Source organism: Oncorhynchus mykiss, chromosome 2 (assembly GCF_057628025.1).
Source record: "Oncorhynchus mykiss isolate SJ-2025 chromosome 2, ASM5762802v1, whole genome shotgun sequence".
Lineage (NCBI taxonomy): Eukaryota > Metazoa > Chordata > Actinopteri > Salmoniformes > Salmonidae > Oncorhynchus > Oncorhynchus mykiss.
Genome location: NC_143023.1, coordinates 5,696,519 through 5,715,605, shown reverse-complemented (window position 1 = coordinate 5,715,605; position 19,087 = coordinate 5,696,519). Strand labels below are relative to the sequence as shown.

The window sequence follows — 19,087 nt, the reverse complement described above, 5'->3', positions numbered from 1 at the left end:
GCTACCTGCCGTCCCTACACTCTAACCACTAGGCTACCTGCCGTCCCTCACTCTAACCACTAGGCTACCTGCCGTCCCTACACTCTAACCACTAGGCTACCTGCCTGACCCTACACTCTAACCACTAGACTACCTGCAGGTGGTCCTTACACTCTAACCACCTGCCGTCCCAACAGGGACCACTATTCTACCTGCCGTCCCTACACTCTAACCACTAGGCTACCTGCCGTCCCTACACTCTAACCACTAGGCTACCTGCCGTCCCTACACTCTAACCACTAGGCTACCTGCCTGCCCCTACACTCTAACCACTAGGCTACCTGCCTGCCCCTACACTCTAACCACTAGGCTACCTGCCGTCCTTACACTCTAACCACTAGGCTACCTGCCGCCCCTACACTCTAACCACTAGGCTACCTGCCGCCCCTACACTCTAACCACTAGGCTACCTGCCGCCCCTACACTCTAACCACTAGGCTACCTGCCGCCACTACCCTCTAACCACTAGACTACCTGCCTCCCCTACACTCTAACCACTAGGCTACCTGCCTGCCCCTACACTCTAACCACTAGGCTACCTGCCGTCCTTACACTCTAACCACTAGGCTACCTGCCGCCCCTACACTCTAACCACTAGGCTACCTGCCGCCCCTACACTCTAACCACTAGGCTACCTGCCGCCCCTACACTCTAACCACTAGGCTACCTGCCGCCACTACCCTCTAACCACTAGACTACCTGCCTCCCCTACACTCTAACCACTAGGCTACCTGCCGTCCCTACACTCTAACCACTAGGCTACCTGCCTCCCCTACACTCTAACCACTAGACTACCTGCCTCCCCTACACTCTAACCACTAGGCTACCTGCCGTCCCTACACTCTAACCACTAGGCTACCTGCCGTCCTTACACTCTAACCACTAGGCTACCTGCCGCCCCTACACTCTAACCACTAGGCTACCTGCCGCCCCTACACTCTAACCACTAGGCTACCTGCCGCCCCTACACTCTAACCACTAGGCTACCTGCCGCCACTACCCTCTAACCACTAGACTACCTGCCTCCCCTACACTCTAACCACTAGGCTACCTGCCTGCCCCTACACTCTAACCACTAGGCTACCTGCCGTCCCTACACTCTAACCACTATTCTACCTGCCGTCCCTACACTCTAACCACTAGGCTACCTGCCACCCCTACACTCTAACCACTAGGCTACCTGCCACCCCTACACTCTAACCACTAGGCTACCTGCCACCCCTACACTCTAACCACTAGGCTACCTGCCGTCCCTACACTCTAACCACTAGGCTACCTGCCGTCCCTACACTCTAACCACTAGGCTACCTGCCACCCCTACACTCTACCCACTAGGCTACCTGCCGTCCCTACACTCTAACCACTAGGCTACCTGCCGCCCCTACACTCTAACCACTAGGCTACCTGCCTGCCCCTACACTCTAACCACTAGGGTACCTGCCGTCCCTACACTCTAACCACTAGGCTACCTGCCGTCCCTACACTCTAACCACGAGGCTACCTGCCGTCCCTACACTCTAACCACGAGGCTACCTGCCGTCCCTACACTCTAACCACTAGGCTACCTGCCGTCCCTACACTCTAACCACTAGGCTACCTGCCGTCCCTACACTCTAACCACTAGGCTACCTGCCGTCCCTACACTCTAACCACTAGGCTACCTGCCGCCCCTACACTCTAACCACTAGGCTACCTGCCGTCCCTACACTCTAACCACTATTCTACCTGCCGTCCCTCCACTCTAACCACTAGGCTACCTGCCGTCCCTACACTCTAACCACTAGGCTACCTGCCTGCCCCTACACTCTAACCACTAGGCTACCTGCCGTCCCTACACTCTAACCACTAGGCTACCTGCCTGCCCCTACACTCTAACCACTAGGCTACCTGCCGTCCCTACACTCTAACCACTAGGCTACCTGCCTGCCCCTCCACTCTAACCACTAGGCTACCTGCCGTCCCTACACTCTAACCACGAGGCTACCTGCCGTCCCTACACTCTAACCACGAGGCTACCTGCCGTCCCTACACTCTAACCACGAGGCTACCTGCCGTCCCTACACTCTAACCACTAGGCTACCTGCCGTCCCTCCACTCTAACCACTAGGCTACCTGCCATCCCTCCACTCTAACCACTAGGCTACCTGCCGTCCCTACACTCTAACCACTAGGCTACCTGCCGCCCCTACACTCTAACCACTAGGCTACCTGCCGCCCCTACACTCTAACCACTAGGCTACCTGCCGTCCCTACACTCTAACCACTAGGCTACCTGCCGCCCCTACACTCTAACCACTAGGCTACCTGCCGCCCCTACACTCTAACCACTAGGCTACCTGCCGTCCCTACACTCTAACCACTAGGCTACCTGCCGTCCCTACACTCTAACCACTAGGCTACCTGCCGTCCCTACACTCTAACCACTAGGCTACCTGCCGTCGCTACACTCTAACCACTAGGCTACCTGCCGTCCCTACACTCTAACCACTAGGCTACCTGCCGTCCCTACACTCTAACCACTAGGCTACCTGCCGTCCCTCCACTCTAACCACTAGGCTACCTGCCGCACCTACACTCTAACCACTAGGCTACCTGCCGTCCCTACACTCTAACCACTAGGCTACCTGCCGCACCTACACTCTAACCACTAGGCTACCTGCAAGTCAACCACCTAGTCATCTATCATTCTCTACCCATTATATCTAATTCAGAAACCACCTTTTTGTTGTGGTGGCAGGCAGTCAAATGATGAATCTTTTCCTGCATTCCTTGATAATCTTTTGAAAGGAGCTAAAGATGTCAGCAAAATATGTTTCTTTGGAGTTTGTGATGTTTTCTAATGAGCACGTGTCTCTGTGTTCCTCAGGTGATGTTGGAGACCATGTAGTAGTCATGAACAGCAGACACATAGCCTTCTCTGGGAACAAATGGGAGCAGAAGATGTACTCCTCTCACACCCAGTAAGGCCTCAGACTGTCTGTCTGTTACACATGGAATTAACCAGTGAACACAAACGAGTGTTATTCTGTACCTGTGTTTACTCACCAATCAAGAAGAACTTCGTTGAAAACATGGAGCATGTGAACTGATCTGTGTAATGAGTGATGTGGTTGACTAGGCCTATGTGTGTAGAGTGATGTGGTTGACTAGGCCTATGTGTGTAGAGTGATGTGGTTGACTAGGCCTATGTGTGTAGAGTGATGTGGTTGACTAGGCCTATGTGTGTAGAGTGATGTGGTTGACTAGGCCTATGTGTGTAGAGTGATGTGGTTGACTAGGCCTATGTGTGTAGAGTGATGTGGTTGACTAGGCCTATGTGTGTAGAGTGATGTGGTTGACTAGGCCTATGTGTGTAGAGTGATGTGGTTGACTAGGCCTATGTGTGTAGAGTGATGTGGTTGACTAGGCCTATGTGTGTAGAGTGATGTGGTTGACTAGGCCTATGTGTGTAGAGTGATGTGGTTGACTAGGCCTATGTGTGTAGAGTGATGTGGTTGACTAGGCCTATGTGTGTAGAGTGATGTGGTTGACTAGGCCTATGTGTGTAATGAGTGATGTGGTTGACTAGGCCTATGTGTGTAATGAGTGATGTGGTTGACTAGGCCTATGTGTGTAGAGTGATGTGGTTGACTAGGCCTATGTGTGTAGAGTGATGTGGTTGACTAGGCCTATGTGTGTAGAGTGATGTGGTTGACTAGGCCTATGTGTGTAGAGTGATGTGGTTGACTAGGCCTATGTGTGTAGAGTGATGTGGTTGACTAGGCCTATGTGTGTAGAGTGATGTGGTTGACTAGGCCTATGTGTGTAATGAGTGATGTGGTTGACTAGGCCTATGTGTGTAATGAGTGATGTGGTTGACTAGGCCTATGTGTGTAGAGTGATGTGGTTGACTAGGCCTATGTGTGTAATGAGTGATGTGGTTGACTAGGCCTATGTGTGTAATGAGTGATGTGGTTGACTAGGCCTATGTGTGTAGAGTGATGTGGTTGACTAGGCCTATGTGTGTAGAGTGATGTGGTTGACTAGGCCTATGTGTGTAGAGTGATGTGGTTGACTAGGCCTATGTGTGTAGAGTGATGTGGTTGACTAGGCCTATGTGTGTAGAGTGATGTGGTTGACTAGGCCTATGTGTGTAATGAGTGATGTGGTTGACTAGGCCTATGTGTGTAGAGTGATGTGGTTGACTAGGCCTATGTGTGTAGAGTGATGTGGTTGACTAGGCCTATGTGTGTAGAGTGATGTGGTTGACTAGGCCTATGTGTGTAGAGTGATGTGGTTGACTAGGCCTATGTGTGTAGAGTGATGTGGTTGACTAGGCCTATGTGTGTAGAGTTGGTTGTCATACAAAAGTGTGTCTTCCTCTAAATCCAGTCTTGTTTCTTTCCCAAAGGTACCCGGGTGGATTTAAACAAGTCACAGCCACCCAGCTACATTTGAAAGACCCCAAAGCGGTAAGTATTGAGAGTCAGTTTATTAGGTACACTCGTCTAGTACCGAGTCGGACCCCACCCTTTGCCTCCAGAACAGCCAGAATTCTTCGGGAACATTCCACAGGGATGTTGGTCCATGTTGACGCGATGGCATCACGCAGTTGCTGCAGATTCGATGGCGGTACACCACAGCAACCAGCCTGTACCATTGACACCATCAGGACTCTGATTGGCCATCAGCTTGACTCAACAGAAACCGCGATTCGTCGGACCAGAGAATGTTTTTCCACTTCTCAAGTGTTGGTGATCATGTGCCCACTGGAGACACTTCTTCTTGTTATTAGCTGATTGGAGTGGAACCCGGTGTGGTCGTCTGCTGCAACAGTCCATCCATGACAGGGAGCGACGAGATGAGCGTTCTGAGATGCTGTTCAACACACCACTGTTGTACTTATTTGTCTGTTTGTGGCCTGCCTGTTGGCTTGCACCATTCTTCTCCTTCTCCTTCCACCTCTCTCATCAACCAGCTGGTTTACAGGACTGCATCTGACTGGATGTTTTGTGTTTGTCGCTCCGTTTCCCAGTAAACTCTAGACGTTGTCGTGTGTGAAAAGCCCAGGAATGCGGCCATTTCTGAGATACTGGATCCGACTCGCCTGGCGCCGACGATCATACCGCGCTCAAAGTCGCTTAGGTCACTGGTTTTGCCCATTCTAACGTTCAATAGAAGGGTAACTGAATGCCTGGATGCCTGTCTGCCTGCTTTATAGAGCAAGCCACAGCCACGTGATGACTCACTGTCTGTAGGAGCGATCCGTTTACGTGAACAGGATGGTGTACCTAATAAACTGACCGGTGAGTTAACTACTGTTTTATAGAGCAAGCCACAGCCACGTGATGACTCACTGTCTGTAGGAGCGATCCGTTTATGTGAACAGGGTGGTGTACCTAATAAACTGACCGGTGAGTTAACTACTGTTTTATTGGTGGGGCCACTGCAGTCTGTTTGGAAACACTGAATCAATACTGTCCTCTCAGGTGTACCTGTACAGTAACTTCAGCCTTTAAAGTTTCATTCCTAGGCCGGGATGAAGCTGCATTTCATAAAAATGTCCGAATTGCATGTCGTTCAGGACAGCAGTTGCATTTTGCATTGCTGTTATGTATCGATGTTCGTGTGATGAAATATGAGCTGTCCCACAGTTGTGTGACGTGTTTTGTCTATAAAGGTTACAAATGGCCCGCTGGTGTGAGAGAGAGAGAGAGAGAGAGAGAGAATGAATTATGGTGTAATGAATTGTCTGTCCTTGTAAGTCTCCCGTCCCTCTGGTTCCAGAGGGGGAGTGTTCTCCTGCAGGATCATCAGGGAGGATTTCAGACAGAGACACTTGTGTATTATCACAGACACACAGGATCTCTGCTGATGCTGGTCTGTCAGACGATTAGACCTTTAGGAGAATGTCTGCTGTAATCTGGAGAAAGGCCTAGCTGGGTGTGCAGGAAGATAAAGGAACAGCAGCACAGCTTATTTATACAACCCAGAGATGAACTTTTTCAAGGAAAAAGGTTAAATTCAGCTATATATGTTTTCTCTCCTCTCTGCCTTGCTCTTATTTAGATGGATGGTCTTAATTATGTTTTAGTGTATACTTTTTGTTTGTGTTGCCTCACATACATGAATGTTTCAACAGTGCCATCCCAAGTGGTTCACTGAGGAAATGTACCTGTAGCTAAGCCCACATATATATATATGAATTAAATGTACCTGTAGCTAAGCCCACATATTAATTTATATATATATATATATATATATATGAATTAAATGTACCTGTAGCTAAGCCCACATATTAATTAATATATATATATATATATATGAATTAAATGTACCTGTAGCTAAGCCCACATATTAATTAATATATATATATATATATATGAATTAAATGTACCTGTAGCTAAGCCCATATATATATGAATTACATGTACCTGTAGCTAAGCCCACATATTAATATATATATATATATATATGAATGAAATGTACCTGTAGCTAAGCCCATATATATATGAATTACATGTACCTGTAGCTAGGCCCACATATTAATTTATATATATATATATATATATATATATATGAATGAAATGTACCTGTAGCTAAGCCCACGTATACACTACCTTTCAGGGTCACTAAGAAATGTCCTTGTTTTTTTAAAGAAAAGCAACAAAAAAATGGTAAATTTCAAATTGCTCAGAAATACAGTGTAGACATTGTTAATGTTGTAAATGACTATTGTAGCTGGAAACGGTTGGTCTATTCCCCCCCCCCCCTCTCTCCCCCCCCCCCTCCCGTCTCCAGTCCTCCTCTCTCCCTCCTCTCTCTCCCCCCTCCCGTCTCCAGTCCTCCTCTCTCCCCCCCTCCTCTCTCCCCCCTCCCGTCTCCAGCCCCCCGTCTCCAGTCCTCATCTCTCTCCCCCCTCCTCTCTCTCCCCCCCTCCTCTCTCTCCCCCCCTCCCGTCTCCAGCCTCCCCCCAGCCCTCCTCTCTCCCCCCTCCCGTCTCCAGCCCTCCTCCCCCCCTCCAGCCCTCCTCAGGTTCCTCTAGCACGTTACACCTCCATTAATGAGATGGATGCATGTCTCTAGCTGAGTTATTCCAACGGGGGGAGAATCTATCAGAGGTAATTGTGGGTAATGATCACGTCGGGGTGACATCCACCTTCTGTAGCCGTGGTGACGGATGGTGTCCCTATACAACACACATCCGTCTTCCACACACCACGGTCGTCATTTAACAGGAGTAGGACTGATTTAATTTTCACAGGGGATAGATATGTATGAAGGGATTAAGCTGGAAATGGTAGATGAGAGAAAGTCAAATATTAAGAGATTTTTACTTCTTTGGGACATTTGGATTTTTCTTCCCCTCACTTGGTTTTCTTATTGCAGAGGATGGATCTGAGTGGTGGACGGTTATGTAGGAATAACATGTCATTTTGATGGTTGGTTTGCCAACGGAAGGAGGGAGGGGCAGGGAGGGGCAGAGGAGGAGCAGCTGGGAGCAGGGAGGGGCAGAGGAGGGACAGCTGGGAGCAGGGAGGGTCAGCTGGGTGCAGGGAGGGGCAGAGGAGGAGCAGCTGGGAGCAGGGAGAGGCAGAGGAGGGACAGCTGGGTGCAGGGAGGGGCAGAGGAGGAGCAGCTGGGAGCAGGGAGGTGCAGAGGAGGGACAGCTGGGAGCATGGAGGGGCAGAGGAGGGACAGAGGAGGAGCAGGGAGGGGCAGAGGGGCAGCTGGGAGCAGGGAGGGCAGAGGTGGGGCAGCTGGGAGCAGGGAGGGGCAGAGGAGGGACAAAGGAGGGGCAGAGGAGGGGCAGCTGGGAGCAGGGAGGGGCAGAGGAGGGGCAGCTGGGAGCAGGGAGGGGCAGAGGAGGAGCAGCTGGGAGCAGGGAGGGGCAGAGGAGGGGCAGCTGGGAGCAGGGAGGGGCAGAGGAGGAGCAGCTGGGAGCAGGGAGTGGCAGAAGAGGAGCAGCTGGGAGCAGGGAGGGGCAGAGGAGGGGCAGCTGGGAGCAGGGAGGGGCAGAGGAGGAGCAGCTGGAAGCAGGGAGGGGCAGAGGAGGGACAGCTGGGAGCAGGGAGGGGCGGGGGGGGCAGCTGGGAGCAGGGAGGGGCAGGGGGGGCAGCTGGGAGCAGGGAGGGGCAGAGGCACATTTTATGTAAACTTTATTTAAAGTCAGTTAAGAACAAATTATTACTTACAATGACGGCCTACCGGCGAACAATGGGTTAACTGCCTTGTTCAGGGGCAAAAGGACAGGTTTTTACCTTGTCAGCTCAGGGATTCGATCCAGCAACCTTTCGGTTACTGCCCCAACGCTCTAACCACTAGGCTACCTGCCTTCCCCGAGCTGAGCATTCAGGGTATTAGTTCAAGGATAACACCATTTTTTTCACATGACCTAAATGATTTGCTACCAGTTGGCGATCGTGACACATCGCTCCAAGAAACACTGAATATGTGTCACACCACAGAGTGAGGGAGTGATACGAGGAATAGAACCAGCTTGTTAAAATGTTAGGAGAATATTGCAGGGGTATATAAAGTTGTCTACAGGGGAGACTCTTTACTATCTAGAGAGGGTAAGGTAGAGGAGATATTACCATATTGCTTAATCTAGTACATTCTATCAGATCCACCCAAGTGTCTCTACGGGATAGGGGTAAATAGAGGGGTTGTTTCTGGACAGGGTCATAGAGAACAGACCTGAGGGGTTTTGTACAAAGTAGAATCAATTATTTAGCCAGCTAACTTTAATGAACAACCAGAAATATCTATTGTTTTTCAGTTTCATTAAGAAAGCTAAACTTATGTGTTTTTGGATGTTGGGTAAATTAGACCATGCCCGTTTTCAAGCATATACTTCTAAAAACAAAGGAGGGAAGTTAGCTGGCTGACTCATTGATCCTGCTTAGTAGTATCCCCGTCTGGACCTAACAGGATCTCCACTGGTCACCACTGGAGACATATCAAAGGTTCAATGATGGACCTCAACCTTGTTCTTCTCCAGAGCTGTAACCATGACAACCCTGCTCCAACTGTCTTATATCAAATGTCTGTGTTAGTGTCCCAAATGGCACCCTATTCCCTATATAGTGCGCTAGGATACCCTATATAGTGCGCTAGGATTCCCTATATAGTGATCTAGGATTCCCTATATAGTGATCTAGGATTCCCTATATAGTGATCTAGGATTCCCTATATAGTTCAATATGATTCCCTATATAGTCCAATAGGATTCCTTATATAGTCCAATAGGATTCCCTATATAGTCCAATAGGATTCCCTATATAGTTCAATAGGATTCCCTATATAGTTCAATAGGATTCCCTATATAGTTCAATAGGATTCCCTGTATAGTGATCTAGGATTCCCTGTATCGTGATCTAGAATTCCCTGTATAGTGCGCTAGGATTCCCTGTATAGTGCGTTAGGATTCCCTATATAGTTCAATAGGATTCCCTATATAGTTCAATAGGATTCCCTGTATAGTGATCTAGGATTCCCTATATAGTTCAATAGGATTCCCTATATAGTTCAATAGGATTCCCTATATAGTTCAATAGGATTCCCTATATAGTGATCTAGGATTCCCTGTATAGTGATCTAGGATTCCCTATATAGTTCAATAGGATTCCCTGTATAGTGATCTAGGAATCCTTATATATTGATCTAGAATTCCCTGTATAGTGATCTAGAATTCCCTGTATAGTGATCTAGAATTCCCTGTATAGTGATCTAGGATTCCCTGTATAGTGATCTAGGATTCCCTGTATAGTGCGCTAGGATTCCCTGTATAGTGCGTTAGGATTCCCTGTATAGTGCAATAGGATTCCCTATATAGTTCAATAGGATTCCCTGTATAGTGATCTAGGATTCCCTATATAGTGATCTAGGATTCCCTGTATAATGATCTAGGATTCCCTGTATAGTGATCTAGGATTCCCTATATAGTGATCTAGGATTCCCTATATAGTGCACTAGTGTGCCATTAGGAACTGAATCTGAGTAGCCTATCCAAGCGCTGGATCCAGAGTCCACTCTTCTTCTATCTTCCTCTCCTTCCTGCAGATAGTGAAGCTGGCAGTGTACGGGATGCTGCCTAGGAACCTCTCCAGAAGGACCATGATGCAACGGCTACACCTCTTCCCTGAAGACGTGAGACTTGTCTTTTAAGACTTTCACATCTAATATGTGTGAAAATGAAATGAGAAGTTTTAGTAAAAAGAATGACGCCACACACGACACCTCTTCCCTGAAGATAAAATAACTGGTCTTTATTCTCCCGTTGTGGACTGAATATGTATTGACATGTTGATTTGTTTGATTTGAATTTGTTTAATCATCTTAAATGATGACACATTCAGTCAAGAACATGCAGAACGGACATAGAAATATCAGCGATAACACAAGTCTGACTTGTTTCCAATTAACACAAGTCTGACTTGTTTCCAATTAACACAAGTCTGACTTGTTTCCAATTAACACAAGTCTGACTTGTTTCCATTGTGGTAAAGCATTTAGACAAGTCTAGTCTGACTCTAGCTTCTCATTATACGGTATATAAATATTAAAGTCTTATTTCCCATTGACTTGCACCTCTCTCTAACCCAGGTGTGTTTTCCCTCTGAAAAGTGAAGACCCCTACAAACCTAAGACTGTGTTCCTTTCCCTGGCTAGAGCCTAGGTGCCATACAGATCCATGAAATGACTGTTGTATGTAATTGTATGGCAGGATCTTCCTGAGGACATCCTTCTGAACCTGACGGAGGAGCTGCCTCAGCCCAGAGAGATCCCTCGCAGGCTGAATGAGTACAGCCAGGAGGAGCGAGAAGCCTTCCCCACTCTGTGGACCCCGTGAGTACCTTCTTCTCTCAGTCTTCCTCCATGGACACATATGTGCAAACACACACACACCCTCTCTCTCATATCTTCACACACACACCATCCTTAATCACACCCACATATCCTCACACACACACAGCTCTCTCCACCCCGGGCCTGCGCTGAATCTCTAGCTCATTTAGAACAACCTGGTTTATAGAGGAACACACTGGTTTATAGTGGAACAGACTGGTTTATAGTGGAACAGACTGGTTTATAGTGGAACAGACTGGTTTATAGAGGAACAGACTGGTTTATAGAGGAACAGACTGGTTTATAGAGGAACAGACACATACCATAGTTCCATTACAGACTGCTGTGTTCCTTCAGCCATGGCGGTGATCCATCGTTCCTCAAGTCCACAGCCTGCTATTCATATCAGCCGTGACGCAGTTAAATGCCTTATGATACTGCTCTCTACCAGAGCGGACAAATCTTTAAGCATTTTATGACCTAAATGTTACGCTAGCTTTAGCTTACCACAAACATTCAAATAACTAATAGAAACCCAAAATAATTATTTAGTGAAGAACGGGATAAAACCTTTGTGTGTGTGTGTTGGTGTGAAACCTACTTCTGTTATTACCGGTAAGTAAGGATGGGAGAAGTATAGCACCGTCTTCCTCTTTATTGATGTGAGAAACGGCTTCTTGTTACCGGCCTGACAAATGACTCCATTATGATAAAGAGGCCTGTTGAAACGCGATCGGTCATATTCCTGTAGAGTTAAGTAAGTGTATGGCTCAATGAGGGGGAAATGGTGGGTCTGGGGCCATGGACTGACCTCTCATACACACACACACACACACACGCTGTAGAGTTAAGTAAGTGTATGGCTCAATGAGGGGGAAATGGTGGGTCTGGGGCCATGGACTGACCTCTCATACACACACACACACCACACGCAGTAGAGTTAAGTAAGTGTATGGCTCAATGAGGGGGAAATGGTGGGTCTGGGGCCATGGACTGACCTCTCATACACACACACACACACACACACACACACACACACACACACACCACACGCTGTAGAGTTAAGTAAGTGTATGGCTCAATGAGGGGGAAATGGTGGGTCTGGGGCCATGGACTGACCTCTCATACACACACACACACACACACACACACACACACACACACACACGCTGTAGAGTTAAGTAAGTGTATGGCTCAATGAGGGGGAAATGGTGGGTCTGGGGCCATGGACTGACCTCTCATACACACACACACACCACACGCTGTAGAGTTAAGTAAGTGTATGGCTCAATGAGGGGGAAATGGTGGGTCTGGGGCCATGGACTGACCTCTCATACACACACACACACACACACACACACACACACACACACACACCACACGCTGTAGAGTTAAGTAAGTGTATGGCTCAATGAGGGGGAAATGGTGGGTCTGGGGCCATGGACTGACCTCTCATACACACACACACACCACACGCTGTAGAGTTAAGTAAGTGTATGGCTCAATGAGGGGGAAATGGTGGGTCTGGGGCCATGGACTGACCTCTCATACACACACACACACACACACACACACGCTGTAGAGTTAAGTAAGTGTATGGCTCAATGAGGGGGAAATGGTGGGTCTGGGGCCATGGACTGACCTCTCATACACACACACACACACACACACACACACGCTGTAGAGTTAAGTAAGTGTATGGCTCAATGAGGGGGAAATGGTGGGTCTGGGGCCATGGACTGACCTCTCATACACACACACACACACACACACACACACACACACACACACACACACACACACACACGCTGTAGAGTTAAGTAAGTGTATGGCTCAATGAGGGGGAAATGGTGGGTCTGGGGCCATGGACTGACCTCTCATACACACACACACACACACACACACACACACACACACACGCTGTAGAGTTAAGTAAGTGTATGGCTCAATGAGGGGGAAATGGTGGGTCTGGGGCCATGGACTGACCTCTCATACACACACACACACACACACACACACACACACACACACGCTGTAGAGTTAAGTAAGTGTATGGCTCAATGAGGGGGAAATGGTGGGTCTGGGGCCATGGACTGACCTCTCATACACACACACACACACACACGCTGTAGAGTTAAGTAAGTGTATGGCTCAATGAGGGGAAATGGTGGGTCTGGGGCCATGGACTGACCTCTCATACACACACACACACACACACACACGCTGTAGAGTTAAGTAAGTGTATGGCTCAATGAGGGGGAAATGGTGGGTCTGGGGCCATGGACTGACCTCTCATACACACACACACACACACACACGCTGTAGAGTTAAGTAAGTGTATGGCTCAATGAGGGGGAAATGGTGGGTCTGGGGCCATGGACTGACCTCTCATTCATACACACACACACACACACACACGCTGTAGAGTTAAGTAAGTGTATGGCTCAATGAGGGGAAATGGTGGGTCTGGGGCCATGGACTGACCTCTCATACACACACACACACACACACACACACACGCTGTAGAGTTAAGTAAGTGTATGGCTCAATGAGGGGGAAATGGTGGGTCTGGGGCCATGGACTGACCTCTCATACACACACACACACACACACACACACACACACACGCTGTAGAGTTAAGTAAGTGTATGGCTCAATGAGGGGAAATGGTGGGTCTGGGGCCATGGACTGACCTCTCATACACACACACACACACACACACACACACACACACACACGCTGTAGAGTTAAGTAAGTGTATGGCTCAATGAGGGGGAAATGGTGGGTCTGGGGCCATGGACTGACCTCTCATACACACACACACACACACACACACACACACACACACACACGCTGTAGAGTTAAGTAAGTGTATGGCTCAATGAGGGGGAAATGGTGGGTCTGGGGCCATGGACTGACCTCTCATTCATACACACACACACACGCTGTAGAGTTAAGTAAGTGTATGGCTCAATGAGGGGGAAATGGTGGGTCTGGGGCCATGGACTGACCTCTCATACACACACACACACACACACACACACGCTGTAGAGTTAAGTAAGTGTATGGCTCAATGAGGGGGAAATGGTGGGTCTGGGGCCATGGACTGACCTCTCATACACACACACACACACACACACACGCTGTAGAGTTAAGTAAGTGTATGGCTCAATGAGGGGGAAATGGTGGGTCTGGGGCCATGGACTGACCTCTCATACACACACACACACACACACACACACACACACACACACACACACACACACACACACGCTGTAGAGTTAAGTAAGTGTATGGCTCAATGAGGGGGAAATGGTGGGTCTGGGGCCATGGACTGACCTCTCATACACATACACACACACACACACACACACACACACACACACACACACGCTGTAGAGTTAAGTAAGTGTATGGCTCAATGAGGGGGAAATGGTGGGTCTGGGGCCATGGACTGACCTCTCATACACACACACACACACACACACACACACACACACACGCTGTAGAGTTAAGTAAGTGTATGGCTCAATGAGGGGGAAATGGTGGGTCTGGGGCCATGGACTGACCTCTCATACACACACACACACACACACGCTGTAGAGTTAAGTAAGTGTATGGCTCAATGAGGGGAAATGGTGGGTCTGGGGCCATGGACTGACCTCTCATACACACACACACACACACACACACGCTGTAGAGTTAAGTAAGTGTATGGCTCAATGAGGGGGAAATGGTGGGTCTGGGGCCATGGACTGACCTCTCATACACACACACACACACACACACGCTGTAGAGTTAAGTAAGTGTATGGCTCAATGAGGGGGAAATGGTGGGTCTGGGGCCATGGACTGACCTCTCATTCATACACACACACACACACACACACGCTGTAGAGTTAAGTAAGTGTATGGCTCAATGAGGGGAAATGGTGGGTCTGGGGCCATGGACTGACCTCTCATACACACACACACACACACACACACACACGCTGTAGAGTTAAGTAAGTGTATGGCTCAATGAGGGGGAAATGGTGGGTCTGGGGCCATGGACTGACCTCTCATACACACACACACACACACACACACACACACACACGCTGTAGAGTTAAGTAAGTGTATGGCTCAATGAGGGGAAATGGTGGGTCTGGGGCCATGGACTGACCTCTCATACACACACACACACACACACACACACACACACACACACGCTGTAGAGTTAAGTAAGTGTATGGCTCAATGAGGGGGAAATGGTGGGTCTGGGGCCATGGACTGACCTCTCATACACACACACACACACACACACACACACACACACACACACACGCTGTAGAGTTAAGTAAGTGTATGGCTCAATGAGGGGGAAATGGTGGGTCTGGGGCCATGGACTGACCTCTCATTCATACACACACACACACACACACACGCTGTAGAGTTAAGTAAGTGTATGGCTCAATGAGGGGGAAATGGTGGGTCTGGGGCCATGGACTGACCTCTCATACACACACACACACACACACACACACGCTGTAGAGTTAAGTAAGTGTATGGCTCAATGAGGGGGAAATGGTGGGTCTGGGGCCATGGACTGACCTCTCATACACACACACACACACACACACACGCTGTAGAGTTAAGTAAGTGTATGGCTCAATGAGGGGGAAATGGTGGGTCTGGGGCCATGGACTGACCTCTCATACACACACACACACACGCTGTAGAGTTAAGTAAGTGTATGGCTCAATGAGGGGGAAATGGTGGGTCTGGGGCCATGGACTGACCTCTCATACACACACACACACACACACACACACGCTGTAGAGTTAAGTAAGTGTATGGCTCAATGAGGGGGAAATGGTGGGTCTGGGGCCATGGACTGACCTCTCATACACACACACACACACACACACACACGCTGTAGAGTTAAGTAAGTGTATGGCTCAATGAGGGGGAAATGGTGGGTCTGGGGCCATGGACTGACCTCTCATATACACACACACACACACACACGCTGTAGAGTTAAGTAAGTGTATGGCTCAATGAGGGGGAAATGGTGGGTCTGGGGCCATGGACTGACCTCTCATACACACACATACACACACACACACACACGCTGTAGAGTTAAGTAAGTGTATGGCTCAATGAGGGGAAATGGTGGGTCTGGGGCCATGGACTGACCTCTCATACACACACACACACACACACACACACACACACACGCTGTAGAGTTAAGTAAGTGTATGGCTCAATGAGGGGGAAATGGTGGGTCTGGGGCCATGGACTGACCTCTCATACACACACACACACACACACACACACACGCTGTAGAGTTAAGTAAGTGTATGGCTCAATGAGGGGGAAATGGTGGGTCTGGGGCCATGGACTGACCTCTCATACACACACACACACACACACACACACACCGTAGAGTGGTGACTGAGGACTCAAGATGGAACCCCGTTGGGATTGTTGATGTTTCTCTCAAGATTGAGACTGTGAACCTCCACTTTTTCAAACACTTGACACCCCACGTGTGTTAATGCACTTAAGATCTTTCCTTTTAAAGTCGTATTGAAACACTAGAGAGGTACTCTGTAATCGAATTCATGCTAACTTTTTACGAGGCCAGTAATTCATCCCAATGAGCAGTGGAACCGAGGAGGGTTTTATAGAGAGCAGTATGTTTATATGGGGTTTCTCTAGTAACCACCGCAGTGATTGGTCAGGACGACCCTACAGAGCATGTCCATTAAAACACATCACACAGGAAATAGACACTGACGTGATAATGAGACGGCCAGAACAGCCACTACATTACTTCCTGTCTGTAAATGAAAGGAAATTTGGAGTTTTCAACCTGACAGAAAACAGTGACATTCCAGAATTCCGTGACATCATTCTTGTAGTGTAATGTTTGGCGTACTGGGAGAAGGCTGCTGCTGCTGAGGTTCAGGGGGAATCTGAGATTCTGATCACGCATACTCACATGGACTGCAGCTATAACTCACTTGGAATAACACAGAAGTGAGAAATGAAGCTTAACAGTGACTTGATGTAGTGTTTATAGGGTGTTAACTGGTGTAGTGGTTATAGGGTGTTAACTGGTGTAGTGGTTACAGGGTGTTGTGGTTACAGGGTGGTTATAGGATGTTAACTGGTGTAGTGGTTATAGGGTGTTAACTGGTGTAGTGGTTATAGGGTGTTAACTGGTGTAGTGGTTACAGGGTGGTTACAGGGTGTTAACTGGTGTAGTGGTTATAGGGTGTTAACTGGTGTAGTGGTTATAGGGTGTTGACTGGTGTAGTGGTTATAGGGTGTTAACTGGTGTAGTGGTTATAGGGTGTTAACTGGTGTAGTGGTTATAGGGTGTTAACTGGTGTAGTGGTTACAGGGTGTTAACTGGTGTAGTGGTTACAGGGTGGTTACAGGGTGTTAACTGGTGTAGTGGTTATAGGGTGTTAACTGGTATAGTGGTTATAGGGTGTTAACTGGTGTAGTGGTTATAGGGTGTTAACTGGTGTCGTGGTTACAGGGTGTTAACTGGTGTAGTGGTTACAGGGTGTTAACTGGTGTAGTGGTTACAGGGTGTTAACTGGTGTAGTGGTTACAGGGTGTTAACTGGTGTAGTGGTTATAGGGTGGTTATAGGGTGTTAACTGGTGTAGTGGTTATAGGGTGTTAACTGGTGTAGTGGTTATAGGGTGTTAACTGGTGTAGTGGTTACAGGGTGTTAACTGGTGTAGTGGTTACGTGGTTACAGGGTGTTAACTGGTGTAGTGGTTACAGGGTGTTAACTGGTGTAGTGGTTATAGGGTGGTTACAGGGTGTTAACTGGTGTAGTGGTTATAGGGTGTTAACTGGTGTAGTGGTTATAGGGTGTTAACTGGTGTAGTGGTTATAGGGTGTTAACTGGTGTAGTGGTTACGGGGTGTTAACTGGTGTAGTGTTTATAGGGTGTTAACTGGTGTAGTGGTTATAGGGTGTTAACTGGTGTAGTGGTTATAGTGTGTTAACTGGTGTAGTGGTTACAGGGTGTTAACTGGTGTAGTGGTTACATGGTGTTAACTGGTGTAGTGGTTACAGGGTGTTAACTGGTGTAGTGGTTACAGGGTGTTAACTGGTGTAGTGGTTACAGGGTGTTAACTGGTGTAGTGGTTACAGGGTGTTAACTGGTGTAGTGGTTACAGGGTGTTAACTGGTGTAGTGGTTACAGGGTGTTAACTGGTGTAGTGGTTATAGGGTGTTAACTGGTGTAGTGGTTACAGGGTGTTAACTGGTGTAGTGGTTACAGGGTGTTAACTGGTGTAGTGGTTACAGGGTGGTTACAGGGTGTTAACTAGTGGTTATAGGGTGTTAACTGGTGTAGTGGTTACAGGGTGGTTACAAGGTGTTAACCGGTGTAGTGGTTATAGGGTGTTAACTGGTGTAGTGGTTACAGGGTGGTTACAGGGTGTTAACTGGTGTAGTGGTTATAGGGTGTTAACTGGTGTAGTGGTTATAGGGTGTTAACTGGTGTAGTGGTTACAGGGTGGTTATAGGGTGTTAACTGGTGTAGTGGTTACAGGGTGTTAACTGGTGTAGTGGTTATAGGATGTTAACTGGTGTAGTGGTTATAGGGTGTTAACTGGTGTAGTGGTTATAGGGTGTTAACTGGTGTAGTGGTTACATGGTGTTAACTGGTGTCGTGGTTACAGGGTGTTAACTGGTGTAGTGGTTACAGGGTGGTTATAGGGTGTTAACTGGTGTAGTGGTTACAGGGTGGTTATAGGGTGTTAACTGGTGTAGTGGTTATAGGGTGTTATAGGGTGTTAACTGGTGTAGTGGTTATAGGGTGTTAACTGGTGTAGTGGTTACAGGGTGTTAACTGGTGTAGTGGTTATAGGGTGTTAACTGGTGTAGTGGTTATAGGGTGTTAACTGGTGTAGTGGTTATAGGGTGTTAACTGGTGTAGTGGTTACAGGGTGTTAACTGGTGTAGTGGTTATAGGGTGTTAACTGGTGTAGTGGTTACAGGGTGTTAACTGGTGTAGTGGTTACAGGGTGTTAACTGGTGTAGTGGTTACAGGGTGTTAACTGGTGTAGTGGTTATAGGGTGTTAACCTGTGTAGTGGTTATAGGGTGTTAACTGGTGTAGTGGTTATAGGGTGTTAACTGGTGTAGTGGTTATAGGGTGTTAACTGGTGTAGTGGTTACAGGGTGTTAACTGGTGTAGTGGTTACAG

General features: G+C 48.2%; 1 protein-coding gene across 1 annotated transcript in view; it reads left to right on the top strand.

Annotated features, from left to right (window-relative positions):
• LOC110505728 (large ribosomal subunit protein uL13m) overlaps positions 1-19,087 on the top strand; it is a 33,696-nt gene that overhangs the window by 5,254 nt on the left and 9,355 nt on the right. The window contains exons 3-6 of the mRNA XM_090186198.1: positions 2,906-2,999; positions 4,430-4,490; positions 10,084-10,170; positions 10,748-10,869. Coding sequence (XP_090042324.1) covers positions 2,906-2,999; positions 4,430-4,490; positions 10,084-10,170; positions 10,748-10,869 — 364 coding nt within the window. The remainder of the gene's footprint in view (positions 1-2,905; positions 3,000-4,429; positions 4,491-10,083; positions 10,171-10,747; positions 10,870-19,087) is intronic.